This window comes from Vanessa cardui, chromosome 3 (assembly GCF_905220365.1).
Source record: "Vanessa cardui chromosome 3, ilVanCard2.1, whole genome shotgun sequence".
Lineage (NCBI taxonomy): Eukaryota > Metazoa > Arthropoda > Insecta > Lepidoptera > Nymphalidae > Vanessa > Vanessa cardui.
Genome location: NC_061125.1, coordinates 9,510,894 through 9,532,567, shown reverse-complemented (window position 1 = coordinate 9,532,567; position 21,674 = coordinate 9,510,894). Strand labels below are relative to the sequence as shown.

The 21,674-nt window shown below is 31.4% G+C and overlaps 1 protein-coding gene across 3 annotated transcripts in view; it reads left to right on the top strand.

Annotated features, from left to right (window-relative positions):
- The window catches only part of LOC124543181 (serum response factor homolog), a 247,192-nt gene extending 228,602 nt beyond the window's left edge, over positions 1-18,590 (top strand). For 2 of the 3 annotated variants that reach the window (XM_047121285.1, XM_047121274.1), the window contains 4 exons: positions 14,930-15,060; positions 15,700-15,956; positions 16,755-16,902; positions 17,263-18,590. In XM_047121285.1, the coding sequence (XP_046977241.1) occupies positions 14,930-15,060; positions 15,700-15,956; positions 16,755-16,902; positions 17,263-17,266 (540 nt within the window). In that variant the 3' untranslated portion in view covers positions 17,267-18,590. Of the gene's footprint in view, positions 1-14,929; positions 15,061-15,699; positions 15,957-16,754; positions 16,916-17,262 lie in introns of all 3 variants that reach the window. The other variant, XM_047121266.1, reaches the window with a different exon arrangement.
- Positions 18,591-21,674: the final 3,084 nt, after the last annotated feature.

The following is a 21,674-nucleotide window of genomic DNA, read 5'->3' as shown; positions in this document are numbered from 1 at the left end:
AGTTTTTGTAATTAAGCAAACATTTCGCGGTGAAAACGCAATAATATATTAATTTATATCGTGATGGATTCTACTTTCTTTTAGATACATTAAAAATGTTAATAGTAGGGGGTTGCTATAGAACGTGTTTCTTTTTTACTCGAGTTGAACGCTACATACCTTTTTGCAACCGAGTGTGAACTGTAATGCGCGGTCATGCTTGATACTGAACATTTTCGTTTATCCATTACGTTTTGTTTTGCTTACATTGCTGAAAAACAACTATGACGTTATTTTGATAAATAATACACATAATTTAGTGGTTCATTGTTTGTAAAAGTTTTAATGTATATTTATATCGTAAGCTCTCATCACATTCTATTGCAGGCATAATTTTATTGCAAGTTTTGTATTTTTATTTTGATAAAAATATGCATGATAGGTCAATGGGAATGTGTAATATAATAAAAGCCAGAATTATATATATTATAGGTAAGCATAATATAAAAAAAACAACACTTGATAACATAAGTATAATTAATTTAAGGATAGCAATAATTGTGCCATCGACCAGAGCAACATAAATAAGTGACTCAGCTCATACAACAAAAGAACAGTCTGTAAATTTCCAACTACAGGGCTAAGGCTACATCTCCCCTATTCGGAATATATTCCACCACGCTGTTCCAATACAAATTGGTGGAACGCACAGGTGGCAGAATTTCAATTGAATTGGTGGCAAAATTGAAATTAGACAAATGTTGGATTCCTCACGATGTTTGCCTTCATCGTTGAGCACGAGATGATTTGTATACACAAATTAAGCACATCAATATTCAGTGGTGCTTGACTGGTCAATGACTGGGCAGTCTCAGCTGTTAAAATGAGAATTAAAATTCTAATAAAATTGAAATAGAAAAAAAAAACATATATAAGGTGAAATTGTAAAAATGTCGATGTACACGGTCCAAGCTCAGCACTCAGCAATCCATATCGGCCCGCGGGGAGCACGATCGGTCCTGTCATTTGCCGTCTGACCGATGTTTGCGCGTCGATCGATTTGCGTCCGTCACGTTCGATGCGCTGTGAATCAGAGGCGGGGCTAGAGCGCTGCGAACTGGGGTACTGTGATGTATTTTTATAGATATTAAACTAACTTTTTATCCCAATACCAATAGAGAATATATTCATTTATATCATATATACTAATTATACTAGCATTCGGTACACTTATTCATTGGTATTAAATTAACGTGAATAGCTATATCACTATACATACACACGCATATATATACTCTTAAGTGGACAATATTTATTAGCTAAGCTAAAAGTAATGTGTATAACATTACTTTTATACGTGCGTGGGGAAAACAAAAATTGTCGCGCTGAATGTCAGCAATATTTCATAGATCTTTAATACAAAAACGTTCTATTAGTTAACAGTTGTGACTTGTATGCACAGCCGAAATAAAATTATATCCGGATTTTATCAGAGGAAATTCGGATCCAGAATAGAGTTGAAATTTTAAATGCTTAATTTATGCTAACTCATGTTCTACAATAACGGCAAACATCGAGATGAAATCTGCACGTAAAATGTAACATGTACTTTTAATTCCGCTTTAGATTGTGGAAAAATCTTTTCCTATTAACGAGAATAGCTCCCTAGTTTTTTCCAAAAGAGATTTTACCGAGCACCGACTCGTATACTATTACGTAAATTGTTATAGTAACTTTACTACTAAATGTTGTTTGTATATTTTTACAAACCAAACAAATATCGAACAAATGTTAAAGAGGTAAATACATTATTTTATACGAGTTTTAAATGTGGTGCCTCAATACAGATGATGGCGTTTTCGCATCGATATTGGCAACAAAAAAATCAGCCGGACCAAGCAGGATTAATATTAGATTACTATCTCGTTGGTTAGATATATGACCACCAATTTTGTGATCTTGGGTTCACATCTTAGGTAAAAAGTTATTGGGTTTTCTATAAAATTTATCAGTAACAGCCTAAAGTTTGAACATTGGAAGTTTTTACTTGCCCCTAAAAGCAAATACATTCCTATTTACAAAGATTTAATATTAGAGAGCGGAAAAAGCCACTGGCGAGCTAGAGACTACGGCTATATAAGAAAAAAAAAAACGTAAACTAAATTATCATAGACAAACTCTAATACTTTTGAATGCGAAGTTTCGCGGTAGACCCACTGGTGTATTTATTAAAAGAAAACCGTCTTAAATATAGAGATATTTTCCTTCAGTGGCGGTACAAAACCGTACCCTCAAGAGTTTTGTTTGGGTTCATTGCACCATAAATCTCCCTCGCTAGGCTGACCATAAGTCCAGCGCCTGGCGGACCGCTCGGACCGCCCGGTCCGCGATAAACTAGCTAGTTCGTTTTGTTCGATTAAAACATTTGTCCTAGTTTTAAAATTACTGGAAGATTTTTAACTCTATATTAAACATCTTTCAGTAAAGTATACTGATGTATATTTTAATATATCATTGTTTTTGGTTACTAATTAGAACAAAGGCTGTAAATTTCAAAATTGTAATTTCTTCAGTTTTAATAAAATGATCACAGAATACTGATGTGTGATATTTATACACGTTATTTTTTAATACCACACCACCTACACATGTATTTAATGGTCTCAATAATAATTTTAGTGGAATTATTAAATTTGTATTAAGAATAATTACATAGCTACTGAACGCATCTATTTGTATAAACGCGTGGACGCCTCATGTTTAATAAGGCGGCACTGAACCGCAATAAAATTTTCTTCATATTTCATGAAAAATATATTAAAACTTGAAAATAGCATCCAAATTAAATTAATAATACATATACTACCTTTTCGAAAATTCTTTATTATATAACTATTATAAGTATATGTAGGGTTATTTATTATTAAGACACTAATTTCGACCAGAGAGGACATTCTAAAGGAAACCAGCTAATTGTGAAAATTAATATTATCACTTTCATAGCCCGATTAAATTATATCACTATTTTTCCATCAGGGATGCAAAGTCTAACTCAAACTCTGTGATGGTACAAAAGAACCGTTTCATTATCATTTTCATAACACGTTCAAAACTATTAATCATAAAAAAAAAATTGTAAAAAAAATAAATAAAAATACCGATGTCATTTTCTAAATATTTTTTCTATTAACGTAAATGCTTAACAAGTTATCAAAGCCCAAGCTTGCGCTTGCGCCGCTCAGCACTAGATGCGATTCTAATCACGTTTACCCCATAACTTTTCATAATTGTATTACCCATTAATATCAATTAGTGACTAGTACTTTTTAATGCCTAATGCGAAATCCCCCGGGTCGTTTTCAATAAATAAATCCCCTAACAATGCTCATAGACTGGGCACTATTAGCGTTACGTCACGCATATTAAATGAGGCTTTCATCTCGCCGCCCATTGTGCACACTTCCGTATCCCGGCGGAGAGACAGCGTGGTGTAAGATGCGTATTGAAAAAAGCAAACTATTGTCTCGATGAATATATAAACTGTTGAACATTTGCAATTTTATTAAGATAATTACCATATTAAGCTTTGCTTAAGTTTTATTTAACATAGCTAGGAGAATTGTTTTTTTTTTTTACATTGATGCATACATTTATTAGTTCGTTGTTATCTCATACTCGGGTGACGCAGAAACATTGTTTACTATTTATCTTTTAGATGAAGAGCTATCGATAGTAAAGAATCATTTATCGTGGATTATACGTTTTCATTTGTTTGTTTTATACTATGTATTATATTATACTATGTATAAAACAAGGTCGCTAACCGTTGTCTATTCGTATGTATGCTTACATCTCTAAAATTAAACAACGGATTATGATGTGGTTTTTTTTAATAGATAAAGTGAATCTAAATTTTTTTGTATATAATAAATGGACGATATAGTCTGTCTGTGGCAAAAAAATAAATTCTGTAGTATATTTAATATCATCATTTCACCCGTGTTTAGCCGGGGCGGGTCGCTATTTATATTGATAAAAATCTGATCGAACCAAATAGATTTCTTTACTGTATATTGTACAAATATATGTATAGGTACTTGATTCGGGTAATACGGTATATGTTTATTAATATTGTATTGGTACTTGTTGCCAGACAACATGTGTTAGATTGTTAAATTTTTGTACTTACACAGTTTTGCTCCATGCCGTCACAATGCTCCGATTTCTTGCAACGAGAATGGTATCTAAGTTGTTATAATGTTATTAACATTAGAATTACGACACCTTATTGTCCTCTAATCGGTAGTCGGTTCTAATATTACTGTTTTACCGCTATTTCGAAAGGTAAAATCAATTTTGCTAACAAAGCCTAATTGAGATTAGAATCTAGGAAAATTGGATCATATTACAATGATTTATTCAAAATATGACATAGTATGTATTTTAAAAATAATTTCCTTTTCAGAAATGTTTTTATTCAAGACTCGATTCTGTTTTTAAGCGACTTCAAAAAAAGGAGTGTTCTCAATTCGTCCCGTATATATGTATTTTTTTTATGTTTGTTCGCCGATTACTTCGCCATTTATGAATCGATTTTGATGATTTTTTTTTAGTTAGAAAGAAGATACTCCTGGAATGGTACCATGATGATTGAAATCGGACTCGGATTTTGAGTGAAAAACAAAATGTTGAAATATTTACATACGATCGGCCGATTTCAATAAAACGTGTTTAAATCAAATTATTTTATTACTTTGAAGTCGGTGTTATTTTTTAAGAAAAAATAATTTTATAACTTCTATTTTTAACATCGTGAGACATACATACGTAGTGCTTTATCTTACAACTTTCTATAGTTACAATGAAAACTCATATTATATAGGCACAGGGGATCATTGTGATCATCATAGTTTCTTAAGCTGGTGGCTGGTGGCGTTGGCGATGTAAGGAATCGTTATAGTTTTAGGAAAGGTTATACTTAATACCGTACCATTTACCATAAACTGGTATATTTGCCAGGCTAAAACAAATTATGCCATTAAAAATAATTTAGAACATATGGAGCAAATTTTGATATCGGCGTCTAGTAATTCGACTTTACACTGCAAGAAACTACCATGGAAAATATAACAAATGTATATAGGTATAGTAACATTTTGTAGATTATTTGAGTTTATATCTAGGCTGTCCTATATGTACAAGTATGGCAATTAGATATACAGTCGATAGCAGTCAGGGCAACTTTTTGATGAAACGATATGCCTCCCGCCCTGTCTACAGGGGGTTGGAATATTATGTTTATATTTATTAATACTATTTCAACGAGAGATCTTAATGATTTCGTAATTGAACCTTACATATCCTAATACTATTTATCAAATCCAATGGTAGCGGCACTTGTTACCTTACCTCCTTACGGATTTTATCATTTCGTTGAAATATTGAAGCACAATTAATAGTTTATGTTCACATGTGTATCAGCTATTATTTGTTATTCAGAAGGTTCTTTAAATAAATATGGTTTTTGTGTTTAATTTTGTATTTATAATGATATTGTGAACTTAATTTTATACAGCCTTTAAATTCAATGCGTGGATACCAAAAACAAGCTAATTATGAAGCTGTAATTAAAAACAAACCATACCAGTGGCCAAGCTATCTTTTACAGTGAATAGTGATTTTACTACACTTTTAGGAAACATAGTCTAAGTATAATGGTTTAACAATGACTTGACGGACTGGGTCAATACATTGCTAAAGTTTTATTATAACTTTTGACAAACAAAAATCGCTAAGTGTCTTTCGCTGATTCTCAGATAAGGTGTCACATGTAAGTCAAGTTAAATTAATGTGTATTAAATATAATGGCTTCTTTATTTAATTTTTTTTTTTACTTCAACTTGATTTTCACCAGCGCAGACTTCGCAAGTTCTAGTATTTAATTGTATATTACCATGTAAAGATTTTTTATCTTCTGCTTGCGTCGGATTGTTTGTGAGGTACAGCTGTTTGCTTACAACAGCACAAGTGTGCACTATATCTTCTACGCATTTACAGTAAGTTAAAATTTTCAAAATACTGACAATATCATGCTTATATTGCCAAAGCTATTTTAAGTGTCAGTGTTTGGGTCAATAACCTGATGAACGGTTTTGATGTAATATTGAATAACAAACGAGCTTATTACGTGTAGTTATCATTATGATATATTATAATAGGTATTATATAATGAAATTCTAATGAGAAACGGTCATCTCCATTATGCAACTTTTTATTTCTTTCGACAAAACAAATGTCAATGACCCTTGCTTAAAAATTTTATATTATTTTTACACTCGTTCGGTATCGAACAAATCCTATTAATGCTTTGTATACTTTTGAATTTCATTACAATTCATTCATATTAAAATCGTGTTATAAATAACGATATTCAAACCTAAAATAAAATCGTTACGTTTTAATTGAACGTTGATTACAATCATATGTAAATAAAAAAGTGTATCGTTTTAACATCAACCTATAGTAGACGTCAAAAAAGAGTAAACGTCGCGTGTAATTGGCACCTTCGCCACCTAAGTTAAAATTCAAGTGTCGTGTCGATCTGTGCTGCTCGGGAGTCGAACCGCGACTCACAATGGACGTGCGTCAACACGTCCAGATCGAGATGTGTATACCTGTTACGTATTTGATTTTTCTTTGTAGAATACATTGAATTAAAATTATATTATTAATTTATTTACGTAATCGATTCAAGCTGTAGGAAAAAGTTTTTATTAAATTTATTAAACCTTTTTTGAGAATTTATTATTTAGTAAAAACTGGGTGGTTATGTTTGTGTTAATTTTTTATTCTTACAACACTGGTGTGATATTGAAAGATAAGCTTTTAAATATAATTAAAACATTCCCTTGCTTAGTTTGAACCGTTTATAATTAAACCAATAACGACTACAGGGGATCAACTTTTTAATAAATCTAAACGCTGACTTATCTATAGATAACAATGCGAACAAGATCTAAGTCCTGTCAACACCCACGCGTACATCGTACGGCGTACAGCGCTCAGCGTACAAACGCAGGACAATTAGCTATTCTATACACAATATGTGCATACCGCATGGTCGATTGTAAGGCGCTGAACATTAGCGCGATTGACAGGAACAAGGGCCTTGTTACCGCCGCGCCGAGATGCGTATCGTACGCCTTTGGGCTACTGTTTGCGTATCTTTGGTAACGGCCATAGATTCGCTGGAAACAATCGATGGTCAATACTAATAATAATATCAAAACCTTTTATCATTGACAAAATAATTAAATTTACAAAAAAAGTAACAATTGCGCTATCATTTAAATATTAATTTGATTAGTTTGAGTCATTTCAAAAATCCCATTAGAAGCTAATTTTGAGTTGTTATATCAACCAATTATAATGTAAGGTTTAGAAACAAATACTTAAACAATTTTAACCTGATACTAATATTATAAATGTGAATGTAACTATGTCTATCTGTCGCTCTTTCCCTACCAATCCAGTGAATCGAATTTGATGAAATTAGGTATGAAGCAAACTTGAACTCCAAGGCAGAACATAAGCTACTTATTTACCTAACACTTAAGAACCAACCCCCTAAAACGTCCCCTAAAAATGAAGAAGGCAAAACTATCACAAAGTCATCATAAATATTAAAGAATATTGAAGTTTAAAAATGATTACAAAGATTTGTTAGGAGTGTATCCGTTACAACAAGGGAGTTAAACGATACCATATTATAATAATTACAGAGGTGATATCGGTCAAGTAGAAAGTCGCTTCCAGCGTAATCTTCTGTGTATCGACGTGGCCGAGCTTCGGGTGTAAATGGGTGCATAATAAGCAGCCATTCAAAATCAAGAGGACGCATTCCGCGGTATAATAGCTATTCACCAACACATGTTTGCTTGCAAGACATTTGTATGGCTCGAATAATGATTTGCAATACGGGAATCGGAAACGGGTTACTTTGCCGTTCAGTTTTGGAAATTGACGGATTCTGTTGAAAAAATTATCTTCGACCTTACTTAACTACCGACGAAAACTTCCTTGTCTGAATATTCAATGAGGTTTTATAGCATTAATTTTTACGTAATAATTGTTTATGTTTGATTTTTCTTGAGTTTCATAAACACCATAACTTATATTTACGTACATAATTAACAACGTTGCACGTAAGAGCATATATTTTATATAATAAGCCACTAATTATCTTGGTCATATGCTGCTAATGATCAATTTCACAAATTGCCAAAGCATTTTATATCCCGATAATGTGCTGGCAATCATAGACTCATAAACATCAAAATAAGCAAAACAAAAAATATCATCTTAGGTACATAATATCAGAAGCACACCAGTACTGAATTAGTGTGCTTCTTATTAATGTTTTGCAGTTATATCCGAAGATTTCGTGGTTATACCCACGTTTATTGGTCGTATTAAATAATGGTATAATCTTAATGATGAATTACTTTTTATGTTGGAATATTTATACCGATTAATGGTAAAGCTAACTTTGATATCTATTTCCAGATTCACTTACCAAAAACTATTAGTTGTTAATTGGTGATAGGGCTGTGGAAGGTTGCGCATTGGTGCGCATGGAATGGTTAATATTTAGAGCTCCAATGTCATAGGCGTTGGTTACCACTTACCATCAGCCATCCGGTTCCCAACAAAAAAAAAAACAAGTTTGCAAACACCAATTTTGAATTGATATATGATATACATATTCGCTTTAAAGTCTTCATCAGAATTTAATGTATTATAAGGTTTGATACTCTGTCGATGCGAAATATTTTGGTATATACGTTTTCATACTACATGAGTCACCCATATTATATTTTGGTTCTAAGCTATTAACAGTAATAATAAGATCCAGTTATCTTTATATGAATAAACACAGCAAAGACAGCTTAGTACCATTTTCATCCCTTAAACGGCCGATTTTCTATTAGTTTGCTTGTCTATAATATATTATAGAAAAAATACATTAAAAAAAAAGACTATAAATAAAATATTCGAAAGACACTAATTCATATCAGTTTAGCTCTTACAATATTGCTAATACTCGAATTTCGACCTCTGTGGAAATAGCTCTTTAAAATACTCACACTAATATATAATATTTAAGTCAGAGCTAAAACCAACTCTACTAGATACTAACCGCTGACCTCTAGCCGTGTTAAACTATTTTAACGTAACTACATGAACAGCAAGTTTACAAGAATTATCGTCCATCCATTTGTATTTCTTAAGCGGCTTACAGCATTGTGTTTAGTATTTACCACCGGCAATATTTCGTGGCCCAAATACAATCTCTGTGTGTAATATTTACAAGGGCGTGTAATTGGACATTGAATAATAACCATAGAACAGTAAATATTAGAAGTGGTATCTGATAATTTTACGATACTTCTTTGTTTTATTTTTTTAATAAAAATATACATACTTTTTAAGTAGCTTCTAAACACATTTAAATTGTAATTTTACAAGAATATATTTAATGTGAAGCTACCGCCAGTTTAGTTGTTGTTTGTTGTTGTTGTTGGTCTTCATTATTTAGCAGACATCGCATATCTTATGATTATGGGCTAGAGTCCATATTCACCTAAAATTGCTCGGTTTTAATTACTATAACTTAAAAATTACCAACATTGGACGAATATTTGAGGTATTTGTATCTATGGCATGTAATTAATCTGCCCAATATCATTATAGCTTCGCAATCTTAAATATAACCTCTTGATTGAATTTTTTGATTCATTTTTTTTACAATATGAAAACCATTTGCAAAAAATATTGAAATGTATTAGTTATATTTAAATAAAATTATAAATAGCTCTGGTACAACAAAGCTTAGTATTATAGTCGTTTATTACACAATCATGATTTAAAAAACGTACGCAGATTTACAGGTTGATTTCATTTCTAAAATAATATCTGATCTGAGGTTGGCCTTAGTGTGTATTTTATATGAAGCGACGATATAATAGGTCCTTTGATACGAGTCCTAGATAGGTAACATGTAAGGCCACCTAAGCACAAGTTATTGGGTATCCAAATATAAGGAAACAAATTTATAATTTGAATGAAAGAAAACCCCAACAACATACAACTAATAAGCTTAATTATTAATCTAAATATTTGTTAAAGCAAATAAAACGTCATGTTCTAAAACATTCTGCTTTTGATACTAAAATGTTAATAAAAAAAAATGTTGTCCATCGTTTTAGTTTTTGCTTTAAGAGGAGGAAAAAGAATTTAGCTTTGTAACGATGCGATCGATATGGACTAAAAATCAGTTGAAATTCTACCATCGACACTACTAGAAGGTACCAAATGATGATGATGATAAATAGAAAAGATCCTTGTCAATCATAAAATAAAAAAAATCTATAATGACGTTCTACGAAATGTTCGCATTATTACACATAATTAACAAATAAGTTTCTAACATGTATATGAAAACATTTCGCTCAATTTGAAGGAGGCCTTTACTTTACCTTAAATAAAAGGCTTTTTTATTTTTATTTATTTATTATATGAAAACATGCATTCTCTATGCAATACCAACCTACCACCTTAAATGTATATTTTGCCAAGCCGAACATTTAACAAACTTATATAGATTTACATTTTAATTTATATATCCTATATGAAAAATAACGTATACTTTAACGTAAAATAAGAGGAAAAGTGGTCTTGTAGAAAATAAGACGTTAAAAATAATCAAAATAAACTTAATACAAGTGAGCTTTTACAAGCACTTTTGAATCGTCATTTAACAATTAAGTGAAGCTACCACCGAGAAGAACCGGCAAGAAACTCAGTAGATTTTTCAACATTTAAAAAAATTACTATCATATTAGTTAAATACAATTATATATGTATGTAATGTATCCTGCATGGAAGTCAACATATGAATAAATACAAATGTTTATAATACAGACACGTCTGCTAAGTTATTCTATTCCAAATATCAAGATCATAGTTTCGCATAACAACAAAGAAAGCGCATTTGGGTATCGAGAACCATTATCAGAACAAATTCGACCTCATTATCGATGCGATATCGTAACGCGTGTTCGGAACGATATCAGACACGATCAGCGGAGATATTATCAATCGATTGTGTTCAATGGAATGTTTCTGTTTCGTGATTTAGTATTGCAGTCTTTTTGTATATATTCAAATTTTCGTATTAAAAAATAGCGGTGAGGTTCTGACAAAGAATACAGTCAATACATATTGAAATAGATCTTTATAATACTATAATTTAGATTATAAGACTGTCTGGTAATAGAAATTTATAAGCAAACTTACGTAAATACAACAACAACAGCCTGTAAATAACAACTGCTGGGCTAAAGGCCTTCTCTCCCTTTGAGGAGAAGGTTTGGAACACATTCCACCACGCTGTTCCAATGCGGGTTGGTGGAATACAAATAAATACAAATTAAAGAAAAAATATATACACTAATACTACCCAAGGGATTATTTATTAGGGTTTTATTTGATTTGAGTAACATCAGGAAAACTATTTCTAAATAGGCGTCAGACAAGCAACCAACATAAATGGTTTATATATGTTGCTTACACACTGAGCTGTTCTAAAACAAATATCATATTTGATATAAACCAGCAAACTCTACTGCACAGGACAGTGACAAAATAATATAATTTTTTAACCATATCAAAAAGCACCATGATCAACTTACACTCATCCCTGATATAAATTTATTCTATTAAACTTTTCTACAAATTATCCCAATAATGTTCTCTAATTTATGATAAGTCAAATTGTTATAAATTGCATTTAATTAATTAATTTATTTATTTATTTGACAACACCAATAAGTAGGACAACAAAAATACACAATAAATCAAAAGTCATAATAAGTAAATGGGTAATAGCCTACGTTTTTACAGGTGTTCTAAGATTACTTGGAAATTAAAATATAAGTAGGACAACAAAAATACACAATAAATCAAAAGTCATAATAAGTAAATGGGTAATAGCCTACGTTTTTACAGGTGTTCTAAGATTACTTGGAAATTAAAATATAAGTAGGACAACAAAAATACACAATAAATCAAAAGTCATAATAAGTAAATGGGTAATAGCCTACGTTTTTACAGGTGTTCTAAGATTACTTGGAAATTAAAATATAAGTCAACATTGTAAAAAGTTAATTGATAAAATAAAACATTATAGAATTAATAAAAATAAAGAGACAACCGGACAATTAAAGCTTGAAAATTATTATTCTACTAAGTATATCATTTATTCATTGTTTTGTATATATGATAGAATATTCTATTAAATGTTTAATGTAACCCAATTGAAACTTAACGTATCAGAAGAAATCTTCGCACTGAATCGATGCACCCGCGCAGGACACATTGAATTTCGCGGTAATGACGCCATTTTCGACCCACACCGGCTTGTCTTTCAGTGATTTATAGCTTATTTTGCGCTTCCACACCGAATTCATCGTTTGCGGTACTCTTGGTTTTTTTTAACAAGAATTACAAAAAACAGTCAAAAGTCCACCAAAAATAAAAATGAAATTTAAAGTGTAAAAGTGAAATTTTTGTCACTTGCACGCATGTGCACTTAAGTTTAACTATTACAGTATATAAAGCAATGAGAACACTTTTCTTTTACAACACATTACATGTGTGACTTTTCTTTGGTATATAATTAATATATAGTTTTAACTAGCGACCCGCCCCGGCTTCGCTCTGGTGCAAAGCTGATACTAAATATACCTACTACAAAATTTGTTTATTTACGACATCACATTATAAACTCCTAAATTACAGTGATTTTTGATATATTGTCCATGTATTATATACAAAAACCTTCGTCTCGAATCACTCTATCTATTAAAAATCCGCATCAAAATCTATTCCGTGGTTTTACAGATTTAAGTATACAAAGGGATATAGGGACAGAGAAAGCGACTTTGTTTTGAATTATATAATTTGTTTATAATGTATCATAAATATACCTAGTAAAATAAACTGTATGTAAGTATATATAGTTATAAGTTTTAACTAAAATAGCCACGAGTCAAGTGGAGCCATCAAATGAAGCAAGTGAACGAAAGATTTAAACCTAATCGGGAATTCGAGGAAGAACATCACTGTATTTCAACTTGTCATTGAAATTAATTTAGTGCAGGACAACAAACTCTGTACCGTAGAAACAGACAAATATTTCCCTAAGACGACATCGGATTAATTTTGAGCTCCAAATTGTGAAGATCTTTGTCCAAAAGCCAAACACACAACAGGTCAACCATCATAAACACAAAGCTTTAATACAGTTTCAAATCGTTATTAGTGACCAAGAAACTAACATCTAGATGTGTAATTTAAAATCTCAAACAATGGCACGGTATCAACGGAAGCATAATGAGGCAATCATTGTGACGTCACAGCTGGAAAGCGGACAAAACAACTGTTGAATCCAAAAAAGGTTTAAGCGCAGATCGTAACACGCATTGTGTACTGTAGACACTCGAATTATTTAAGATAATAATAATTAATTTTACTTAATATATGTAAAACGGACTGTTACTTAATATATATAGAAAGGTATGAACTAATTGTCGTAATTCGGTGACCTCTTGATTAACAACACTAATTTAATTAATCAAATCTAAAAACGTAATAAAAAAATGCTAGATCGCTTCAAGCACTAATTGGTATTGTTCAAATTACTTTACCTATAAAACAAGATCAATGATTTTAATGTTATTATAAACCATCGGGCGGAATATTTAAGTATAGTACGACAAAATTCGTAAAACCGATCACATCCGAATTAAGTACGCTATCTCAAATTATCAAAATTTATTTCTTACGAGAATATGATCTTTATACTAACGTAATAACTTATAATATCCTTAGACCTAATATATTCGTCAATTTGACACGTCGAAACTGTTGTACTGGCGCGTGAATCTATAGCGACGAATAGCGTCGAATGGCGAGATAGGGAGCTATAACTATTGGTTGTGTGAAGTAGTGTGAATCTAAGTTTTCATTGCATTAAATATCTACAAATTTAAATTCGTAGAAAAAAAGATGTGTTTTTGAAATGCCTAACTAATAAAACTAGTAAACATATAAACGTAAAACTTATAATATGTGGAATATGCAATGTTTTGGTGAAACATGGTTGGCTGCGCTTTGAAATTTATCTTCAAATTTAAACTATTATTGTAACGAGCGTGCATTTCGTGTATAAAATAAGACAGGAACATGTTGATACCATTTCCATAAAGTTTATTTATTAACGATAATCAAGTAAATGTTTTCAAATGAATTATGTGCTGTTTATCGATAGCAAAATTTGAGACTTTAGAATATATAATCAGCCTTATAGTAAAATAGTCTTTTCAAAACTTATATTTAAATTTTAAATTTTTTTTCACACCGTACCTTGTTATCAGATGAACAGCGGAGCGCCGAATGCGTTAAACGGTAGTTAGTTAGCCACAATTATTATTATTTAGTGCGCAAGCGCACCAAGCTTGCGCCTACGCAGTTTGATGATATACGTTAACTATATCGTGCCTAGAACTTACCTAGCAGCTCATCCAACCTATTTTGTTTATTAATTTAGCCAACTTATATTCATATGTAAAAAATGAAAATTGATTGATTAAGAACACAAATATAAATTTTAGTCGTTTTATTCTTTAAAAGTTTATAGTAGTATTTATATTGAAAATTTTAAAGGTATTAGGTATATGTATCTTTGGATACGAGAAGACTAAATAACAATAATTGTTTTCAACGCGTTACTAATGTTAATTTTCAGCGAAGCATAAAACTTTCATCCAATGTGACCATCCGTACCATATCGATTGAGTTTCTGAAGTATATTCTATTCCCTTTGCAGGAAGAACCAGCGACTTCTGGAGATAGTGGCGATGAAAGTGGCAGCGAACCAGAATCACCCAGCGAGAAAATATCGATGCAGAACCATAAGCAGGATTGGACTTGTAATGATAACGACCGCGATAATAACAGGTGAGTTATCATCCCAGTACCAATAGGACCATATTACCAAAATGGTCTTAATAATTTATGTTAGAGAGAGAAAGGTATATTTTGTTTTGTTGACTTGTTTTTGTTTTTCGTATTTAGGTACGCATCGTTCATGCGTTGCAATGGGAAGAGTTGCGTTGAGTGCGAATGGGTATAGGTAGCGCAAAAGTCGTATCAAAATAAATATATGTTATGTTGCTTTTATAGGAATTAAAGTATTCACTAGTTTTTTATATTACGAATTGGTGTAATACCGGTTTGGCTCTTCAGGATAATGTAATACTGAGTTTCTCAGTTGAATTAAAGAACTTTATAAATGAGAGAACACGTCATTATCGTTGGAATAGATATTGTATTGCAAGAAAATATAGGTATCATTTCGATCGTTTGTTTCCAAGTATCAACAAATTAATTTTAGTAATAATTCTTTATTCAATTAAGTTAGAACTATATACATAAAATTTTTCAATTAGTCAAAATGAAATTAAGATCACAAGTGTATTTATATCTAGTATACATATAATATTCTGTAATCTCATTTATGTGAATTGTAAAATTCTTATGAGAAATAAAGTTCTTTAACCGCATTTCGTTAAAACGAATAATCGGTTTTTGTTTCAGAGATTCTCTGTCCGTAGACAATCTACCTTCAACGTCATCCATGAACCCTGAACCGGAGAGCAGTAAGTCGAGTCAGCCATCGTTACCCAAGCTCCTGCCGAAGATTGACCTCCCAGGCGGCGCAATGTTGTATCGTTCGAGTGTCTTGACCGGAGTGGGCTTAGACGGACTTGGAACGAACCTGGGCTTAGGAAATTTGGCAATGGGCTACCCTCACAGCTTCATTTTGGGACTCGCTAATCAAGGACAAGACGGAGGTATTTATTTTCTAAATCATATAATAACCGCCGAGCCGAGATGGCCCAGTGGTTAGAACACGTGCATCTTAACCGATGATTGCGGGTTCAAACCCAGGCAAGCACCACATATATATGTGCTTAATTTGTGATTATAATTCATCTCGTGCTCGGCGGTGGAGGAAAAAATCGTGAGGAAACCTGCATGTGTCTAATTTCATTGAAATTCTGCCACATGTGCATTCCACCAACCCGCATTAGAACAGCGTGGTGGAATATGTTCCAAGCCCTCTCCTTAACGGGAGAGGAGGCCATTAGCCCAGCAGTAGGAAATTTATAGGCTGTTACTTTACTTTTTATTATAATAACATTCGGCATGAAATAAGCGTATTTAAGCCTATTGATATACTAGACGTTTGATTATACTGAAAGCAAATCGCTTATTTGAACACTGTGACACAAAATTAAATTAAGATATGATCCAAATAGTAGAACACATGAATCTTAATCAAATATTTCGGATACAAATCGGGACAAGCAACGTAATATTAAATACTCAGGGGTGAAGCAAATGTTGTGAGTAAACCTAGGCAGGTTACAGGTACAGGAATACCATATGTAATTTGGAATAAACTTCACTTCTCTTTGAGCAAAGAAAAGGTTTAAATCTAGCTGTGTAACATTGCAGCATGGTACTTTACTTATTCAGAAATTCACTATAATTGTGACAGTAATTTATACTATGATAATGTAATTTTTATTTTACTCTGGATAAATAGTTAAAACTATTCCTTCTGATCTACCATTCTTCTCCATCAGCATCATCTTCATCAACTCAGCCGCAGTTCATCACCATACCGCTGTCAATGGCAATGGCAGCTGCATCGGGGCCGACTGTCAATGGCTGCCCCAGTGCCTCCAGTGATGACAGCAGCGAACTCCAGGATCTGAGCACCGGGGGCAGAAAGTGAGAATTTACTGTAAAAAGTCGAAATCTATATTACCTACATTAACAGACAGACAGAAAGCTTTTTCAAGACCAAACCGCTGAACCGAAATGAAATTTGGTATGAAGTAAAATTTTTTGCCTCGTACAATATATGGGTAACTTTTATAAAACCATTACCAAAAATATGGTCGAAAGCGACATTGTCTCGGCAAAGATCTCTGAAGATACTTCTCATAAAACAAAATATTATTTTTATTCCAAATTGAAAATGATGTTCGCATTTTTTCGGAAATCAGTTTCAAATTAGAATTCTTACAGGAAAATAACTCGTAAGAAATAATATTCCATATTTTTTTAATTCAAATTATCTCTTTCCAGATAACAGCGAGAAGACTGGAGATTTCGATATTTTAATAACATCACTTTATCCTTTAACTTGTATCTTTAAATCATACCAAAGCTATATATTGGTTGATAACATAGATTATGTAATTTTGAAAATCTTGTATACTTTAAGTACTAAATTGTATTTTTTTTCTTTTAAAATGTATTGGCTCCTTCTAGTGAATCCATAGATTCATAAGTAAAGTCGTTGAGACAAAATGTAACTGAATTGTTATTTAGAGAAGGAATTAACTTTAGTATAATCTATCTTAACGCATTTCTTAGCCTTGCCTTCTTTAGCCAGTTGTAAATTGTATTCAATATATAATAATAATTGGAGATATTATGTAAAATATACTTATATATAATTGATTATATTAAGTATTTAGGTAAGGGATTGTTTGTAACGAAAGTAACATAGTATTTTTGTACCAAAACAATGTTATCCGGGTCAACCATGTATATTCTTTAAGGTATAAAACTGACCAATCAGAGCACAATAAAAAAGATGTTTTCATTGGTCATTATAATTTTTGTATAATTTTGAAATACTTTTATTTGTTCATTCGCAAATGTTCCTTACATTAATACGGCATTTTATTTATTATATATATTTTTTTGTTTAGATGTTAATTTCAACAACCTACATACTTAGTTACCGACTGAATGGAGCTGAAACAAAAGCAACGGAAAAATGCATGTTTTTTCCTTTTAATTTTAAATACACACTGCGGGATAAATTCAAAGAATTCGTACCGAGTCGTGAAACATTATTGCGGCGTTGGGCCGTTCGTTCGTTCGTTTTCTCTGAATTTATCTTCGTACGAAACTATTGCTTATAATGTATATTAAAATAAAAAGCCGTTTTATTTCCTAAGCATTTACTATTCTGATTGTATCGAACGCGGATTTGTAATTAGATTAATAAATTGAACTTAACCGCATAAGTTCGTAATACCTTGCACCGTTTTGGAGATATCCTCAAACGTTCGGAAATTTTCAAAATCATATTTCGTTTGGTTAGTGAATTGATTGTCTGTTGTTAACTTCTATATTCTGTAAATTTGTATGACTTTACATTATTTACGTATGAGTAATAACTGTCATTGACAAAAAGTAAGATATTGAACCATTAATTTATTAGTATAACCCTTATATTTAACTATGAACATTTAAAAAGAACCAGACAACCCGTACAGATAAGTTAACATCTATCTAACTGATATGGATTAATGATTAATTATAAACATTGTATTTATATTTCAGAAAAATAATATGTTTAATATTTAGTTTCAATTTTAAAGCTTATGTAAAGGTAATGAAACAAATCTCTTTCTTAGCGCAAACCTCTCAGAGACGCTGACTTCAGACCGGCAAACTTAGATTGCGCATACAACACACACAGATGTTATCCTTATTAATGTATGTGTACGACGTCACATGTGTTATTCGCAGATTGTACATTATCAGTTTACCTGAACGTTTGTTTTTTGTATCGACTGATACTCGGTGTAATGAGAATGTTGTTTTAAGGTTATCATTAATTAATGTTCCTTTTTTTTGTTTCCTATCAATAAATGAAATATTATGAAAGATTTGTGTTTTTTTTTAATTTCATCGTATGCATGACAGTGTTAGAATAAAATGTTTGCAAACAATATATATGTTACTTAATATCAATCACGACTGAATCTCATAATATGGCAATAAAGTAAAGTAAAGTAACAGCCTGTACATTTCCCACTGCTGGGCTAAGGCCTCCTCTTCCATTTAGGAGAGGGTTTGGAACATATTCCAACACGCTGTTCCAATGCGGGTTGGTGTAAGGCACATGTGGCAGAATTTCGATGAGATTAGCAGGTTTCCCCACGATGTTTTCCTTCACCACCGAGCACGAGATGAATTATAAACACACATATATGTATAGTGGTGCTTGCCTGGTTTTAACCCGCAATCATCGGTTAAGATGAACCTGTTTTAACCATTGGGCCATCTCAGCTCAATATGGCAATGAAGGGTGTGAAATCCGTCAAGAAATTATATTGAAATTTACTAGTTTAATATAAACCCTTGCTTCGAAGGCCTTGCGGATCCTATTGAAAGGTTAGAGTTATATAATAATGAGTACAGCTGTGTGCGTAAGCACACACATCAGAAATATAACGTCTCCTTTGCAGTGGACTTTTCTCTATCTAAAAGTAACCGCTTGTAAATATCGCACTGCTGTCCTAAGTATCTCCGTTTGAGGGAAAAGTTTTGAGCATATTCCACCACCCTGCTTCGATGCGAGTTTGATAATGTTGCACTAATCTGTAGATATTAGACATATACAGGTTTTCTCAGGATATTTTTCGTGGCCTTCTAGACCAGATGACTAGATGCAAATGCGTTGGGTTGAATTTGCACCTGGTGTATAATGCACAAGTTCCAACCACCACCACGAAAATAGGCAACATAACTACACTAACAGCATCATTATACCAATAAAGTTTTTGTAAGTGTTTTTAATACATATTATTTCTTTTATAAAGTCATTTAAAAACTTCATCTCACATTAAAGTACCGTAGTCATCCATTCCGGCTTGTCTAATTTGCTCTTGTTCATTTTTATAAATTCAATACTAGGCACTGTAACAATTTCAAATGAAGCTAATATTTACAAATTTCTTTTTAGTAATAAAGGTGTAAGTTGAAGTACGAGCATTTAATTATGAACTCTAAAACAGTGTATTAAAGTAACATATCGAGCAAGACAAAGATTAAAAAGAGCAGTAAACACACGTTATATATTAATTTGTTATTATTGAAATTTTACTAAGCATTTGTAGAGACAAATAATATATATATATATATGAGTATTATTGTTTTTTATACATAACTAATCATCTTTTAATCAATTACATGTGCACATTTTATAATATGCGTCTTTAATTTTTAGTACAAAATAAATCGATTTAAATCTAAAGCCCGCTATCAAATCGATCGATTATGTTTTTAATTAATCGATACCAATAAAATAAAATGAAGACGCCAAAACTACTATTCAATTCCAAGAATAAATAACCCACGAAACGAGTTATTTCATAGACCAACAAAAACTAAAAGTTCGATTTAAAAAAGTATGAGTAATGAGTATTGACCATCAATAATAATTGACAAATAGTTATCCAGTTTAAAAAGAACCATTATATCCCGCCTTTTCCGTACTAATATCAAGAATATACACATGCACACTAATTTTAAAAATATACACGCAAATGTGGATATAACATACATACAATTAAGTATCAATATCGCATGAATCATATTCGACATTCAAACCGCATTGTATCGCTGTTGTAGAATAGTGAGCACTAAGTTTCATACAACGCTGGTGTATTTATTACCGATATTTGGCTTACTTCAATATGTCAGATTTTTTTAAAGAACTACGCTGATTGGTCAGTTCTCCACCAATAAGCACGATTGATTGATTGGACAATCAATAACTAGGTAAGTATGGAGTCGCATTTAGTGTGGGAATAAATTATTTTTAATTTATTTCATTTTTTATTACGAAGAATGAATAAGCGTTTATTAAATAACATTATTTTATTTCTTGAATCGACGAATGTTTATTATGAATTCATCGACATGACTAGAGATTGAAATATTGATAGAATTATAAAATACTTAGATTAGATTAATAATACAGATTATCTTGTTTCATATCATGCATTTTAAAAAATAAATTATTTTAATGCCGAGGAATAATATTTATAAAATTAAAATTAAATCTTAAATATAATTACAATTTATTCACAGACATTTGAAAACTAAATAATTTAATATAATTAATATTTCAACATTAATATTAGTTAACTACTCTGTACCTTTCATATTCTGTTAGAGAACAAAAAATTCAAAAAATTGCATATTCCAAATAACCACACACATACGTAAACAAATACATTCACACAAATAAATAACTCGTAGCAAATGATCCATGTATTTTCGATAAAAACTAAGGTTACCACAGATAAAATATTTCACGTTTCACATGTTTATTAAATGTGTGAAAGAGACGGGGATACATACAAACATTTCGCACAAGCGTTTTTATAAAATAGGTAATCGTGTATGTACGCGTTGTTATTTTATAAATACGCAAAGCAATGATCGTATTGCGTCCTACAATTAAACTTTTTTTTTCTATTTATATTAAACTATTATCTGTGAAAATGTTTTTCTTCAAATATAGACTGTTGATATTTTATTATATTCATTAATACGTCTACTGTAATTAAAATTGTAATAATCTATACGAATACGTTCTAAAAACAAATAGTCTATAGTTGAAAGAATTCTTTGTGATATAATTATATAAGGACTTGATAATGGTTTTAATTAGATAAATTAATTAAGCT